General features: G+C 43.2%; 1 protein-coding gene across 5 annotated transcripts in view; it reads right to left on the reverse strand.

Moving 5' to 3' along the window:
• Positions 1-17,500, reverse strand: part of HECW2 (HECT, C2 and WW domain containing E3 ubiquitin protein ligase 2) — a 286,809-nt gene that overhangs the window by 56,541 nt on the left and 212,768 nt on the right. For all 5 annotated transcript variants that reach the window (XM_080669552.1, XM_080669554.1, XM_080669551.1 and 2 more), the window contains 2 exons: positions 6,689-6,772; positions 2,627-2,736 (listed from right to left, as the gene is read on the reverse strand). In XM_080669552.1, the coding sequence (XP_080525678.1) occupies positions 2,627-2,736; positions 6,689-6,772 (194 nt within the window). The remainder of the gene's footprint in view (positions 1-2,626; positions 2,737-6,688; positions 6,773-17,500) is intronic.

Here is a 17,500-nt window from a genome sequence, read left to right on the forward strand (position 1 = left end):
CTGGTGTCCCTACTCTGTTCCCAAGCTGACCTGTGCTTTGGCCCCCAGGGCCCTGCCTGCCTCCAGCCTGGGCTGTGCCGCCTGCTGCTCTGCCCCATTCGAGGGGCCACTCTCTTCCCACCCACATCGTTTGACCTCTGTGTGCTGGACACACAGACGCTCAGCTTCCCCCTCCGAAACCCCCTCCTCAACGCCTCTTCTCCTTCCAGGTAACTGTCCTGTCTTTCTTTCCTTTCACACTTTCTGAAAACAATCTCTACCCGCCTGGCTTCCACCTGACGTCCTCTATCATGCTGTCGCCGGTCACATTCCGGTCTGTGACCTATTGTTTCATGGAAACTACCCTGGCAAAGGCCATCCCCAATTTCATAAATTCCAAATGTGATGGCCTCTTCTCAGACCTCATCCTTCACGACTCCTCTGAAAATGTGGCCCTGTTAACTGCTCCCTCCTCCTTGAAGCCTGGCTTCCCTGGAAAGACTCTCCTAATCCTGTTCCAAAATCTACTGGCTCTCTCTCCTGCACTCTCTCTCCGCCCATCACTGAAATACTGGGGCTTCTCAAGGGACCATCTCTCTTTCCCCTTCTGTCCACAGACATGTCTTCCCTTGTTCCTCTCCTCTCATCCTGGGCCCAGCTGGACCCGCACACCTGTGCTCCCAGCCACCGCTTCTCCGGAGCTCCGCGGCAGTCTTTTCCAGTTGTGTCTGGATACCTCCGAAGATTCCTCAGGAAACGGGTCCGAACCAAACTCATTTCCCCCTCCCCTCCAGTCTAATCCTTTTCCTTTCTTGGTAAATGGCATTACCGTCTGCCTATAATCTAGGTGGTGAGGACCTCAGAATCTTCCTTACCTGAACTCCAAGTCCTGGTGTCTCCACCTCCTACAGGTCTTTCGAATTAATTCCCTTTTCTCTATTGTCAGGAGTCCAGCTCTTCAGCAGGTCACCTGGGTTAACACAACAGCCTCCCAAATAGTTTCTCTGATACTAGTCCAGGGGTGGGCAAACTTTTTGATTCGAGGGCCACAATGGGTTCTTAAACTGGACCGGAGGGCCGGAACAAAAGCATGGATGGAGTGTTTGTGTGAACTAATATAAATTCAAAGTAAAGGAGCCGAGGGGAGAGCAAGAGAACCCTCCGCTCTTTCGGCTCCGTGGGCCGGATAGAACAGCCGAACCGGCCGGATCCAGCCCACGGGCCGTAGTTTGCCCACGGCTGTTCTAATCTCTCATTTTTTAATCCATCCTCTGTATCGCCACCAAACGGGTCTTTGTAAAACAGGGTGTTCCTCTGTTTATAAATTTTTAGGGGCTCCACATGGACTACAAGGTAAGGCATCGATGACCAACAGGCCCGAGTCCATCTTTCCATCTGAGCTTTGGGCACCTGCCTTCACTTTGCCCTAAACTGTGTTCATGCTTTGGTGCCACGAAGGTCCTTCTTCCTTTGGTCTCCCTGGTAAACTCCTCTCCTCATTCTTCAGGGCTCCCCTTCATACCTGGTATCTCCATCTTTCCCTAAACACCCCATCCCTAGTCTTAAGGGAACGCATGTTCCCACATCTGTGTTCCCACACATTCTTCAATACAGGACGGACCACAGAGCTTTATAGAGTCATCTGCTGACTCACTGGCGCGCTATGAACCCTTCAAAGGCAGAGAGAGCGTTACTCCTTTTGTAGCACCAGTGCTTCGATCACAGATGATGCTCAATAAATCTGTGGTAAATGAACCTTTTCCTGTTTGTGGTATTCAAGTCGGCTGTGGCTTCATTATCACAACAATATGTGAAAACACATGTTACATATCAAGGAGCACAGAGCAGCTCTTCGCAAAGCATATGGAGTTCGGATTCCTAGTAACACAGTTTTAAATTCTGAAAGCTGTTAAAAGTGTGAACAATGCATTGCCTATAATGAGGATAATACAGCTGATTGACAACATCATGACTACCCTCCTTTAAAAACACTCACTTGCTAAGCTGCGTTTTCTACCATTCATTCATCCACTCATTCGTTCATTCGTTCATTTGTTCCTCTATCCATTCACTCCTCCATTCATCCATTCACCCCTTCATTCACAACATACCTCCTTCAAAAAGAATTTGAACGTAAACATTTTCGTTGGTTCATCTATCACACGCTCTGTCTGCCCACACGTCCTTCGTTGTCCCATCCAGCGCAGGTCGTGACTTCTGCAGGGAAAACTCTCCAAGTCCCTGAAGCTGACCAGTGTCAATTCTCTATTATTTCTTGAAAGCAGAGATTTCTTTTTATTATCCCTTGAATCAGCCTCCTAACTAAAACCTTTTAAATCCAAAAAGCTAACGTAGTATTCTGTGCCCTAACGTTTTCCGAGGCCCATGAGGCCCTGCAGAATGAAGACGAAGTTCTGTATCTGGCTAGGTCACACGACACACCTTGACCTCTCTATTCCGGAATGTCATTACCTCCTGTCGGCATGAGTCCCCCGGGAAACAGGCCAGTTGCAGAGGACAGAGTGGGCCACAGAGCATGCACCCGGGCTAGCCCTGAAGATGCACCCGAATGTCCCTGAAGAAGAACAGAACCTCTGACCTGGGGCTCGCTCCTCGGAGAGTCCCCGGGAGCTGCAGGCGGACTCACCTGGCGAGTTCTGGGGAGAGGACGCGGGGGAGCCGCGCGGGGACTGACAGTAGCTGGGGTGGAGTAAGGCATGCGGAGGCACATAAGACATTATCTCTTCTTCAAATAAACTGGGGAGAAACAAGAAACAAAACGCGCACTTTAGCCAACGAGGTGGGGACAAGCCTTGTTTCCGCGCTAAGACAGTCGCTCTCTCCTCCTGGCCCACCCCCCAGGCCTCGTCCCCAGCCCACGGGGAGCGCTGTCCCCCTGCCTGCCGGCCAGTCCCCGCACAGTTCTGAGAAAGCTGCGGCCACTTGTCTGGTTTCCTACAGACGTCGGACAGTGTCGTTTCTGTTTTGCCTCTTTCACGTGTGAGTTTGCGTTCACGTGTTTGTGTGCAAGAGCACCTGGGGGTTTACACTTGGGAATAAGATTCCAACACAACAGACATCTACTGAGAACCCCTCATGGATACACAAAGCAGGTCTCACAGCTTCATCTGAGGGACAGCCAGCGGGTCTCAGCCTTCGGAGCTCAGGACTGAAAAGGAGCGTTAAAAGCAAAAGAAAACAAAATAGCTCCTGAATAGCCAGCCCCCTCGCTGACTCTGGCTTTATAACGGTTTTCAAATGTGAGGGTTCTGATGTTAGATTACCCAATCCCGTATCTGCTGTTCCCACGAGTCGTCTAAAAGACAGTCAGCAGATATCTGCTATCTTGGAATCCCATATCTTACATATGATGATAAGGAAAAGCAGTATTGATTGTACTAACTCAAACAAACACTTAAAACAGAATGAAAACAACCATAAAGGGTTTTTACATGAAAAGGTGGAAGTAGGTTTGCTTTGCCCTTAGCCAAATCTAAAACCGGCTCCTTGTTTCCAGAAGATATTCAGACAAAGTGGCGAGAGTTGAACCCTGTAGGGGTTTTCGGAAAAGCCTCCCCAGGCACTGCTTCTGAGCCCGCAAGGCTGCCCGCCCCCCACACCCTCCGAGGACGCGGAGTGATGCTGGAGGCCGGTTTGGGTTGCCATAACTGGAGGACAGGGTGCTTTTGGTATCTGGTGGGTAGAGGCCAGGATGCTGATAGGCATCTCACAATGCACAGACTAGCTCCTGCAACAAAGGCATATCCAGCCCACAGCGGCAACACCTCCGAGGCCGGGAAACCGGGGTGGGAGCCGTGCAGTGACAACTCCATAGCCTTTCTGTCCCTCTTCATCCACGTGCACATGCTTGCGAGACCGGCCACGGTAGCAAAGGCACTTTTAGACAGGATGCTTTTTAAAGCCATCTTTCCACTTTTACACAGAGAAGTCAGGAGGTTTGGAAACAGAAGCGGTAAGTAATCACGTGTTTAATACCTAATTAAGCCCTGACACGGTCATTTCTCTTTTTCAGTAACTCAGTAGTCATTGGGATAATGTGATTTTAAAGTGAATCGCTCGTGAGAAGTCCCATGTAATGGGTGCTATCACAAAGTCCTAGCTAAATTAATTGTAGTGTAGGGATTAGCACCCTCTCCTCAGACATCTACACCTGTGTTTCATTTTTCCTTCAAACATGCATGCATACATGTAGATCTGTGTATATTTATGAGTGTGTATATATATCTGCATGTGTGCAAGTGTGTATATACAGTAGCTTTTGTTCTCCTCTTTCATGACCTTAATAGGTATCCTTCCATAGTTTTATATTTTGCAACACATAGGCATAGATAAAAATATATATATAGCTTTGCCTAAAGCACTGCTAAAAATTACAATAGCTATATGTGCATAGCATCCTTGGACATTTTGTTCGACAATATAATTCTGAGATTTGTCTGTGTTAATATATAAGGATGTAGTTTATTATTTTTACCTGCTATGCAGCAGGTCATTCTATGAACAAAGCTTATCTATCCCTATCTCCTCTGACAAATACTTACTTCTCCCCAACTTTGTGCTTTTATCAATAACGGTGCAGTGAACAGCCTGCCTAAGTCACCTTGGGCATATGCAGAGGAATTTCTTAGTGTAAATATGGTAACATATCTGAAATTAGAACTGCGCAGTCATAATGCAGTCATCACTATAGATAACATTGCCAAGTTGTATTCCGAAGAGGGTCTAGAAAAGGCAATCCCACCACATCCAGGCAACAAAAGAGGCCCGACTTCTCCTTTGGTATTATCAGGCTTTGGATTTTTTTTCAAATCGAACAGTGTGAACTGGTACCTCATTATCTGAAACTGCCCTTTATGACTGCTGGCGTCTTTCCATCGCGTACTGGCTGCTGTTGCTTGAGTTTCTATGAAACGCCTTTTGATAGCCTTCACCCATTTTTCTTTCAAATTGAGTTAAAGGCATTCTGTATGTACTTACAATATCATTTTTATGTGTGTGAATATATTCTTCTAGTTTGTTACCTTTCTTTATGTCTTTATATATGGTGTCATTCATTGGGTAAATTTTAAAATTCAAATGTAGCCGAATTTATCAATCACTTCCTATATGAACTCTAGCAGAGGTATATTTTTTTTACATGAGTTGAATTAGTGAAAGAATATATGAATTAGAATAATCAATAACAGATGCAGCAAGGTCATTTAAGAATTCTCAGGTTTCATGATATCTATATTGGAAAACAGCCTTACACAGGTTTATTTTTGAATGGAATACTTTCCGAGAGCTGTGTCATCTATCTCTACACTGCAGCCTGCTGATAATCAAGTCCATTTGACCAGGAGTGATTCCTCTTTTTAAGAAACAGACAAAGTATAAAAACAGGCAAAGTCTTCCCCTGTTAGCAACAAATCCGTTGCTTGAGTTCACAGTCACTATTTCAAATTACTCAAACTCCAAAGTAAAGTTAAAAATAAAGAACGAAGGATATCCCTGAAAGTTTCAGTAATCATTGAAGATCATTTATTAAGCAGCACAAGTAATACATTGTATCACTATATTATTTAAATGATAAACACATTTGATCACCCAAATATTTTCAGCCAAACTATGGTAGAAACACCATACTCCATATTAATTGACCAATCGTCTTCCTGACCGTCTGGCACAGTATATCCTGTTTTCAGAACTAGCTCAGAACACCATAAGCAAGGCTCACCCTCTTGACCTAAAAGGAACCCCTCTACCATAGGTCTTATTCAGAATCAAGTGAAATGAAATCTTTACGGAAAGTGAATATATCCCAATGAATTATGCTCCAAAAATCCACTCAAGGAAACTAACGTTTTAGCTTTAGTTTTTAAAATATGGCAACTATCAAGTAGGCAGTTAGATCTTGATCAGGTCAAGATCATGATGAATAACATGAATGAGATTGTTAGCACTTTGGGATAAATAAAATATTGACTGATGCGGCTCAGCATGATTTGCCCTTTAATTCTATGGAGGTCACACTGGTGGGGTGTCCCAACCACTGGGGGGAGCAGGCATTGTTTTACTCTGGCCTCCTCCATTTGAAGGGTAATAGTGAAAATGAAAAGGGCTTTTGAAACCTGGCTATTTTCCCTTGAAACTACTCTAAAATTTAAGACCAAAGCTGCTCTAACCATCAGCAAAGAAAACACCATCGGTCTGTTTTATGAAGGGCTATCAAGTTGACAGTGACTACCAGAGACCAAATTTCAACTTGATCTGATTTCCCAGACCTAAACTCTCAAAACCATAAAGTAAATAAACAATATTGAATCAGCAAAAGGGGACCAAGCCCATTTTACACACACACAAAATCTGAAAGAAAATACAAACATGACCTCTTCTACGTTGAAGGGGTAAGCTGTATCTACCCTTCTGCTCCATTCTGTGAATGGGACCTCCCCTTCATTGGCCTCTAAGACCCGCCCCTGCTCTAATACCACCTCCTCTACCAGCAGGGCAAAAACAAAATCAGACACTCTGTGATGGGAAAGGCAATCCGGAGTGAAGGACCGCTACACCAGCACCCACCTCTGCAAGGCGAGCATTCCACAGGAACTCAAGAATCAAGGCTACCAGTACTGTCAAATTATTTTCTAAAATGCTCCCGGTACCTGGTAACAAGACCCGTCCTAGTTCAAGAATGAGTGTCACCTACCTCAGCAGCATCACAAGGTCTGCATCACTTGAAAGACGCACCAACCCTGGGGTCCCTTCCGTTCGAATAAATTGGATCTTCTCCCTGTTCAAGCAGAGAAACAGCTCACAATTTATGTAGTCAATTTTTGAGACATAACTCAGTGCTTTAAGCACCAATTTTTAAAAGATGATCACTCGGTTTCTGGGGTACCTGTTAGGTGGCAGCTACAGTGTGACACCCTAGAAACACATACCCAAGGCAGACATGGTCCTTGCCTTCAAGGACAACCTCACGGGGGTCAACATTACCCAGTCCTAATGCTGGGAAAGATTTTTTTTTTTAAATATATTTTATTGATATTTTACAGAGAGGAAGGGAGAGGGATAGAGAGCTAGAAACATCGATGAGAGAGAAACATCGATCAGCTGCCTCCTGCACACCTCCCACTGGGGATGTGCCCGCAACCAAGGTACATGCCCTTGACCGGAATCAAACCTGGGACACTTCAGTCTGCAGGCCGACGCTCTATCCACTGAGCCAAACCGGTTTTGGCAGGGAAAGATTCTTTTATTGCCTGCTACTTTGCTGCCCAAGTCCTACTACAGGTCGTAGTAGCATCCAACCAAGAAAACGCAGTCCCTGCTTTGAGTTAAAGCCTGTTGTGGGCTTGAATCTAATCAACTGTAGATCATTCAGGCTAATTCCCTGTTATTTCAAATAGTGAGTGTATAGGGATAGTCATTTATATTCCTGAGGGAAAACCTTCTACACTAGTAAAAGAGAAACATGCAAATTAACCATCACTCTGCTACACCCACAGCCAATCAGGAGTGAGTATGCAAATTAGCCCAACCAAGATGGCAGCAGCCATGGAGCTGGAGTGAGCAGGAGGCTTGAGTTGCCCCCTGTAATGGAGGAAGCCAAGCTTCCCGCCTGCCCTGGCCAGCCCTGGCCTCCGCTCAAGGCTACGAAGTTTCAATTATAGAAGATAAATAAATCCCCGATACCTGCTTCCAGCTGACCCTGGCCTCCGCTCAAGGAGGCGCTGAAAAAAAAGAAAGAAAAGAAAAAAAGGAGGGGCTGGGAGCCTGAATTGCCGGGGGGCGTGGCCAGCCTGAAAGCATCCCTCAGCTCCTCACCCAGGCTGGCCACACTCCCATGGGGTGAGGGTCCCCACTGGGGGGCTTGGCCAGCCTGCAAACAGCCATCAGCCCCTCACCCAGGCTGGCCAGGCACCCCAGTGGGGACCCCCACCCTGAAGGGGGTGTGGCCAGCTTGAAAACAGCCCTCAGTCCCTCACCCCGTCAGTGGGGGTCAGTTGGAGGTGATCAGGACAGCAGGGGGGCAGTTGGGGGCAAGCAGGCCAGTGGGAAGGGAAGATGGGGGCGAGCAGGCCAGCAGTGGGGGCAGTTGGGGATGAGAAGACTGGCAGGGGAGGCAGTTGGGGGCAAGCACACTGGCACGGGGGGCAGTTGGGGGTGATCAGGCTGGCGGGGGGCATTTGGGGGCAAGCAGGCTGGCGGCTGGGGCAGTTGGGGGCGAGCAGGCCCACAGGCTGGCGGCAGGGGCAGTTGGGGGTGAGCAGGCAGGCAGGCAGGCAGGCAGGTGAGCAGTTAGGACCCAGCAGTCCCGGATTGCAAGAGGGATGTCTGACTGCCGGTTTAGGCCCGATCCCTGTAAACCAGCAGTAGGACATCCTTTGAGGGTCCCAGACTGGAGAGGATGCAGGCTTGGCTGAGGGACACCCACCCCCGTGCACGAATTTCATGCACCGGTCCTCTAGTTAAATTATATGTGATGAGCACATTCTTACTTGGAAGCAGGTAGCTTGCATTATATATTCAATATAAGAACAGATGGTTCTTTCAAATAATTGAAAATGTGAGACACTTTCAGTTACTACAGTTGGAGAGACAGATTCTGTGTCTACCTGTGTAAAGGCACACACGCTTACACAAACTCATATCCAACAGCACAATGTGCTCTATTCTACCATCATTCTATTACAGATATATGTGATAACATCAGGTGTTTTGTTTGTTTCATGAATCATGTTACTATTTCTAATTCTTTATATTAATACAATTTTAATAAAATTTTTCCTAGTTGTATCCCCTGATTTACACCAGGCTATTTCAAAGCAAACCATATTATTTTTTATGCAATGAGGGGGAAAAAACAAGAACATAAATTATGATACTGAAAACATTACATTTGATAGGAACACTGGGTCCCACATAAGCATGTCTTACTTCAAGGGCTAACGACAATGTATTTGGATTCCTGTATACCATACTATGAAACAGCAAGTATTTAAGCATTTATTTAGATGTAAGTATTTATTTATATTTAGTTCTTATCAATAGAACATTTCGTTTCCCTGTTTACTATTTTAGTAAAATTCCACTGCAATTTACATTTCCAAATTCCAAATTCTCTTTTGAGCTACGTAGAGGCCTTAAGGCAATGAGGTGGAAGGCGAGGTTTAATTGTTGAGACAAAAAAAAAAAAATCCCCAAACACAGAAAGTCACTGGATTTTCTCTCAACCACACAGCTTGCTAGATAAACAGTTCAGTTCCTGGCTTCTTCTGGCTAGATCCATTTTACAGAACATGTTAGCATATGAAGCAGCTAACCTTTGGTATGGCCAATTTTGTCTGTCCTTCACTGCCAGTAGCCATATATATATATATATATATATATATATATATATATATATATATATATATATACATATACACATACATACATACACACACACACATACATACATACATGTGTATATATATATATATATATATATATATATATATATATATATATGATGGCAGACATGTGTGTAAGAAAGCCCAGCTCTCTGCTTAACGCTATTTCAGTTTGGAGGCCCACCAATCAGAACATTTCCCCAAGTGTCCAAATCACATGTCTAAAGCACAGGATGAAAACCGAGGCCCATTATCTGGTAAATGGTTTTTTATTTTTTTGGGGGGGAGGGGGTTTAAGAAATATAAAAGTTGGTCTAAAAAAGCTAACAAGGAAAAGTTATCTTGGAGAAAAAACAAACAATAATTTAAACAAAGAAGTACTCTTTAAGGGCCAGTAACACTATACTTTGATCTTGAAGAATCAAACTCTATCTCCAACAAATACACAATTTATCTCCTCAGTCTATCATCCCAGTGAACCAGGCAAACAGATCAAAATCAGAAAGCAAACAGGCTGAGCTCCCCCCACTTCTCTGCCTGGAGGTACCAGCGTGGGTGGGGCAATGACAAGACTCTTATGCTCTGCACTGTGGCGTGTGTTTCCTGTGAATAAGGAAAAGATCATAGTCTGAATCACAAGGTTGACAGGGTGAGGAAAGAAAAGCCCAGGACACCGAAGGAAACGTGCCAGGTGGGAAACTGTTCACCACTTTCCAGATATTAACTCTTACGCAGTGAAGGTCACTCGTCTGATTCTTTAGGCAACAACAGAGCCAAGGCAGGCTGAGACCAGTTCCCTGCGGGACCAGCTAACTCATCACAGAGACCAGTTATGGGTCGGTCACATGCTTCCAGGAACAAGACACTGGAGCATGCCATCTGATGCACATCAGACCACTACGTACTTTCTTACGCTAATATCCACTTGTTCTCTCAGCAGACACTTTCTGAGTGCCTCTATGTGCGAGGCGCAGTATCACACACCAGGAATCCAATACATGGTAAGACGCAGTCCCTTTCGCAAAGAATTCACGGCCCCATGGAAGAGAGTTCTCTTTCAATGGGCAACGCTAGTATCACAGGAAAATACTTCGTTACTTCCAGCTAGCTGAACTCTGTTTAGGCCTGATGCCCACTCCTATTCTATCAACTCCTTCCTAAAGCCTTTTAGGGTAGAAACAAAGCAGGCATTGGTCAAGGGGACAGGTCAAGGCTGAGAACGAGACAGAAGTCAGCAGCTCTACTCAGAAATGTCACCAATCTTTTCTGAGAAATGAAAAAAAACAAATAAAATAAGGGAACTACTTTCTTGTCCTCGGGTATTTGACCAATATTCTACAGACCAGTATTTCTCAAACCTGTGTTCTTGTCTACCAGAAATCTACAGACAAAATCTTGAGTTCTGGGACAATTAAAAAATGTTGTTTTCACTTTGATAATCAAAACTGCTGATATTGAGGGAAGCATGTTTTAGATAATCTCATGACGCTTATGACTGAACACTGCCATGTGACTTTGCCTCCCATGTTTGCATTTACAAGACAGTTGCTGCCAAGTGATCAGAGATTAACTTCAAAGCATCAGGGCCAGGCCCCCAGGTCTGTGGCAAGGCCTTAATGGTAAATATGATAACAACGACCCTTGTCTACCCTTCACGCACAATTCTTTCCCAACTGAAAACACCAAACTTTTCTTTTGTGGCCTTAATTTGCATAATGACAATGCTGAAGTAAGGCTATGTAATGTATCTCCAAGTTGCCATAGGCGAAGGAGAAAACAAAATAGATGGGTTTGCAAGGTAAATGAGGTCTTTATACTAAACAAAACATAAAAGATGTCACAATTCATTCTAAGAACAAAGGTTTTACAATAGTTTACAATAGAAAAGTGGCAGTAGGATCATCACAGGGTACAGTTAAGGACGTATGTTCTCTTCCGCCTTGTATTTAGGGGCACACTATTGAATGAATTCGCTCATCAACACAAGGAATCGGCAGACAAAACTTACGCTATTTGTTAGGAAGGAAAAATGGTGACCCCGATAATGCCACAGATGCCGTGATGGACCATTAGATGCGAAATCACAAGAATCAAGTCAAACGCAACTGAAACGAAAAGCACAAATGTATCCTTTCCCTGACAGTGGCCCCAACGTTGGTGATTTGGTCTCTGAGAAACCAAGTCTCCTCATTAGTTCAAATGTGATTGATTTTTTTAAGGTTTTACTTAATTAATATGTCTCTTGGTTTTATAGTTTACAAAAGTACAGAGATAAAAAGGTTATGCATATTTTACATTGGCACACATTTATGTTTCATTAAGATACAAGTGGTTAAAGTCGACATGGTAGATCTGCCATATTTCTTTCTTTTTAGAGTGAGAAGTAACAGATTTGGCACCTAACAAATTTCCATGAGTTCACTCAGTGTCTGAAATAAACTAACAGGTTTGAGAAATACTGTTAAAGATACGATGACTCTTATTAGGGGGACCTTTGAAAGTTACGTTAATGTATTTATTCCATTTTACTTCATACATGCACAGAGTTATGAGGACTCATTTCTTTCTTTACTGCCTTCACCTTAAAGCCATGTTAGTGGCTTAGAATGAGGATTAAGATTATATTCAAATAACGGTTTACCACGTGAACCTCTCTGCACGGCTGTTGCTCCTCTGTGTGCCCTTTGGGGCACATCCCAGCACTTCCTCCATCAAACTTTCCCACAGGGCCACACAGCTAGAACTTAAGTTCCTTTTGAAACATGAGTTTCTTGAGGGCAAAGCCCTTCCTTCCTCCTTTGCTTTTATGTTCCTCAAGTGCCTACCACGGGGCTGTGCACACAGCAGTGTTCAGTAAAATGCAGGCCAGGCACCGGATCAGTTAACCCCAAAAGGACGGGCTCAGCCCCGAACAAATTTCCGTGTCTACTCAGTGTTTGGAAGAAACTGTCCTGCCATCATTTTGTTGTTGTTGTTGTTGTGGCAGAGAAAAAGACAATCAGAAAGCGGACCTCAGATTATGGACTCAAACAGAACCCCGAGGGACGTGCAAAAACAGGCAAAGAAGCAATCCCTTCTAAAGAAAACGCACAACCGTGGTACGAGGCTCAGCTGTCTAATGAGAACCTCAGGAGAAAGTCGCTGGCTGCTGCTGTCTCTCCGATGCCCATAATAATTAGCCTTCTGCAACCACTTCCTCCAGCACAGAGAATCACCCCAGAGGAAAAACCCCAGCAGAGGATCATTTGAGGACAATAAATATAGTCTCAAGACCGGAATTCCCACAGAAAATACTCCCACTGGAACCAGCCAACGTTTTGTTGAAGTTGAAGAAGGGCACGTGATCAGAAACGACCAGAAGCAGCAACGCGGCTAAACCACAGAGCTCCGGGATGCAGACTCTGCAGCACACACGGTTCCTGCAGACACAGCTCAGGAACACCTTCAAAAACACACGGGTTTTTAAAAACTCTCCGAGGGCAGTTTCAGAGAAATCCCCAGGACTTCTCTAACGGTGGCTGCCAAGGAAGGAAAATCAGCACCGATCGTTTATCCACAGTCTTTACTGGAGTCACAGGGTCCAGTCTGACTTGTACAGAGCCGAGCAGTGACAGGATCAGCTCTCCTTTCTCCGTCCTATTACAGAGGTTAGATTTGGAAATATTGGTCCATTACAGTCACAGGATACTTATGGACACACAGACGTGACATTAACCAGCCATATGTTTGGGGGAAATACTTGTTGTAAATGGATATGAATCAGTTCCTTGATAAGAATTTCAAGAGTTACTTAGAACTATCGGACAAGGAAACTAAGAACACAATGCATCTACAATTGCATCAAAGAATACCTAGGAATCGCACAGCTGGCATGGCTCAGGGGTTGAGCACTGACCTATGAACCAGGAGGTCATGGTTTGATTCCTGGTCAGGGCACATGCCCGGTTGCGAGCTCGATCCCCAGTGTGGGGTGTGCAGGAAGCAGCTGATCAATGATTCTCTCTCATCATTGATGTTTCTATCTCTCTCTCCCTCTCCCTTCCTCTCTGAAATCAATAAAAAATATATTTAAAAAATACCTAGGAATAAATTTAACCAAGGATGTAAAAGACCTGTACTTGAAAAATTGTAAGACTGTAAAGAAAGAAACTGAAGATACAAATAAATGGAAGCAAACACTGTGCTCATGGATAGGAAGAATTAACATCATTAAAATGTCTACACTACCCAAAGCAATCTACAGATTGATTGCAATCCTTATCAAAATATCAATGGCATTTTTCACAGAACTAGAACAAATGATCCAAAAATTTATATGGAACCACAAAAGACCCCTAATAGCCATATCAATCTTGAGAAAGAAAAACAAAGTTGGAGATATCACGTTACCTGATATCAAACTATACTACGAGGCCATTGTAATCAGAACAGCACAGTACAGGCATAAAAACAGACATACTGATCAATGGAATAGAATAGAGAGTCCTGAAATAAACCCATGCCTATATGGTCAATTAATATATGACAAAGAAGGCAAGAATATACGGTGGGGTAAAATAAATCTAGTCAATAAATGATGTTGGGAAAATTGGATAGATACATGCAAAAAAAATGGAACTAGACTACCTTCATTTTAAAAAATCTTTATTGTTGAAAGTATTACATAGTCCTCTTTTTCCCCCATTGACCCCTTCTAGCCAGTCCCAGCCCTATGCCCCAGGCCTTCCCCATCCTATTGTCTGTGTCCATGGGTTATGCATATATGCAGACAAGTTCTTTGGTTGATCTCTTACCATCCATCCCTGCCTTCTCTCCTTCTTACACCATATACAAGTATAAACTAAAAATGCATTAAAGACTTGAATGCAAGACTCAAAACCATAAAACTCCTACAAGAAAACATAGGCAGTAAAATCTCGGACCTTTCTCATAGCACTATTTTTTCTGATACACCTCCTTGGGCCAGGGAAACAAAGGAAAAAATAAACAAATGGGACCACATCCAACTAAAAAGCTTTTGCACAGTGAAGGAAACCATCAACAAAACAAAAAGACAACCCACTGAATGGAAAAACATATTCGCCAATGATACATCCAAAAACGGTTAATATCCAAAATTTATAAAGAGCTCATACAACTCAACAATCAAAAACCCCAAACATCCAATTGAAAAATGGACCAAGGAGCTGAACAGACACTTCTCCAAAGAGGATATAATAATGGCCAACAGACCTATGAAAAGATGCTCGATGTCACTGATCATCAGAGAAATGCAAATTTAAAACACAATGAGTTATCACTGCACACCCATAAGAATGGCTATTATCAATAAATCAACAAACAGCAAGTGTTGCTGAGGATGTGAAGAAAAGAGTAACCTTGTGCACTGTTGGGAATGCAGACTGGTGCGGCCCGTATAGAAAACAGTATGGAGGGTCCTCAAAACCTTAAAAATGGAACTGCCTCATGACTCAGTGATTCCACTTCGCGGTATATACAGGGTGCGGCAAAAGTAGGTTTACAGTTGTTCATATGGAAAATAATAAATAGACAATACAAGAATAAACTGTTTGCATACTCACAACTGTAAACCTACTTTTGCCACACCCTGTATATCCAGAGAAACCCCAAACAGTCATTCGAACGAATATACTATGTGTTCACTGCAGCATTATTTACAATAGCCAAGCTAGGGAAGCAACCCGGGTGCCCATCCACCGACGTGTGCATCAAGGAGAGGTGGTACATATACACAACGGAATAGTATTCGCCATAGGAAAGAATGAAATCTTCTCATTTGTGATAGCATGGATGGACCTAGAGGGTATTATGCTAGGTAAAGTCTGTCAGTCAGAGAAAGACAAATGCCATACACAATTTCACTTATACGTGGGATCTAAAGAACAAAATGAGCAAATAAACAAAATAGAAAGAAACTCATAGACACAGAGAGCGGAGTGATGGTTGCTGGAGGGGAGGGGTGGGTGGAAAAGACAAAGGGATTGAGAAGTGCAGATTGGTAGTTGCAAAATAGTCATGGGAAGTAAAGTACAGCATAGGGAAGGTAATCAATAATATTGTAATAACTGTGCCAGGTGGATACTGAGCATATTGGGGGGAACACTTTGTAGAGTATGTGATTGTCTAACCACTAGGCTGTACACCTGAAGCCCTGAATGTAAACTATAATTAAAAAATAAAATTGAAACATGAAGAGTTACTTAACTCTCTTTGCTGGCTTCCTCATTTTGAAATAAACATAATTATAGTGCCTGACTCAAAAGGGTTGTTTGTGGGAAGGATTAAATGAATGAATGAAAATAAAATACTTAGCATGGAACCTATTTCATGGTGGCACTGAATAATTTTTAGCTATTGTGTATATTATTAAGTAGGCCTCCATAATTATTTATTCATTTTTCAATAGCCAGTAAGATTTATTGAAAACAGGACCAAATTAGAAGCCTTGTAACTGACTCCTTTTTCTGTTTCTGCAGGTAGCTTTAACCATGCTGTTTGTCTTGTTCATTCCACAAATATTTGTTGAGTACTTCTATGATATGCAGTCGTCAAAATGATGGGCTCTCTGTAAAACTGAAATAACTCTGTATCAAAGTATCAAAGAGTTAACAAATATGAAAGCTTTACATTTCTTATAATCCAATAGCTAGTGGGAAACATTATCAACAAAGAAGAGCCATTTTGAACTCTAAAAGTGGAGTTTAGTTATTACACACAAGAATCTGGTTATAAGACACCTTACCTAAGGCATTCCAAGAGCTTGAACCTAAGTCCATCATTATTCTGAGGAATGAATATCAAGGATATACTAGAACGTATAACTAGAGAATTTTATTTTCTTATGAATTATACTATTTTATTATGTATTTGATAACAGGTGTTTTAAAGAAAATATATTGAGGAATTGAAACTATTTTATCTCCTGTAGTTTTATTTTAAAATAACCATATATATTAAAAAAACAAACAAATTAGTTAATATGAAGCAATTAGGATGGGCAAGCCAGGAAAAAGCATGTAAAAAGGGACAGATAAGGATATGGCAGTGTTTTCCAAACAGTAATAAAAAAATGTCAAGGCAAGGACAAAAAAACCTCGAAGTACCAATTTCCGGAAAAGAATACTATAAAAACTAGTGGTTTCCCACATTTTTGTAATCATTATTTAGAAGACTTAAAAAAATCTTCACCCACAACAGAAAGAACACATAAAATGCTTTGGAAAACCTAGACAAGAAATGCTGAGTTCTTAAATAAACAAGAAAATTTTATTGTAAGAAATGAAAGGGTTTAATACACAAAAAAATGTTATAGTTATAGAGGAGAAAATAGAAAAGTGTGTTTTAATTGTATCCAAAGTAAATATAAGAAACATTCCCCATGAAAATCCCAATGTATTATTTTAAATACGTTTTCAGTGCTTTTTAGAGAGAGAGGAAGGAGAGGGAGAGAAACATCGATCGGTTGCCTCTCGCATGCACCCCTACCAGGGATCAAGCCTGCAACCTGAGTGTGTGCCTTGATGGGTAATCAAACCTATGACCTTTCAGTCCACAGGACAATGCTCAACCAACTGAGCCACACGGACCAGGGCTAAGTCTCTATGTATTTTAAAAGTTGAGAACATTATCCAAAAGGTCATCTCCATATGCAAAACAACGCTGTCCAGTCAAGATGGCAGCAGAGGTAGGTGCATGCTCCCACCCTCCCACAACCACCTCCAGGTACAGCTAGACTACAGCACAGCCATGCTTCAGAATCGCCTGAGGCCCAGCGAGAAGTCTTAGAGCTGAGGATGTGGAGAGGCAGCCACTTCGAGGCTGATGCAAGCAGGCTGATCCCACACCCATGTGTGGGGGATAAAAATCGGGAGGGATGTCTTGGCTGAGGAGGTCCCCCCTGGAGAGCAAAGGGTCCCAGCCCCACACCAGGCCCCCCAGCCCAGGGTTCACGTGCTGGGAAGAGAAGGTCCTATAACTTCTGGCTGTGGAAATCAGCAGGGATTGTGATTGAGTGAGTTAGGGGAAGGGGATTGAGGGGGGGTGTCTTCGGGAGTCTCAGGCTGTTCCTCTTAAAGGGCCTGTCCAAGGACTTACTCAGACCT

Source organism: Plecotus auritus (assembly GCF_963455305.1).
Source record: "Plecotus auritus genome assembly, chromosome: 5".
Lineage (NCBI taxonomy): Eukaryota > Metazoa > Chordata > Mammalia > Chiroptera > Vespertilionidae > Plecotus > Plecotus auritus.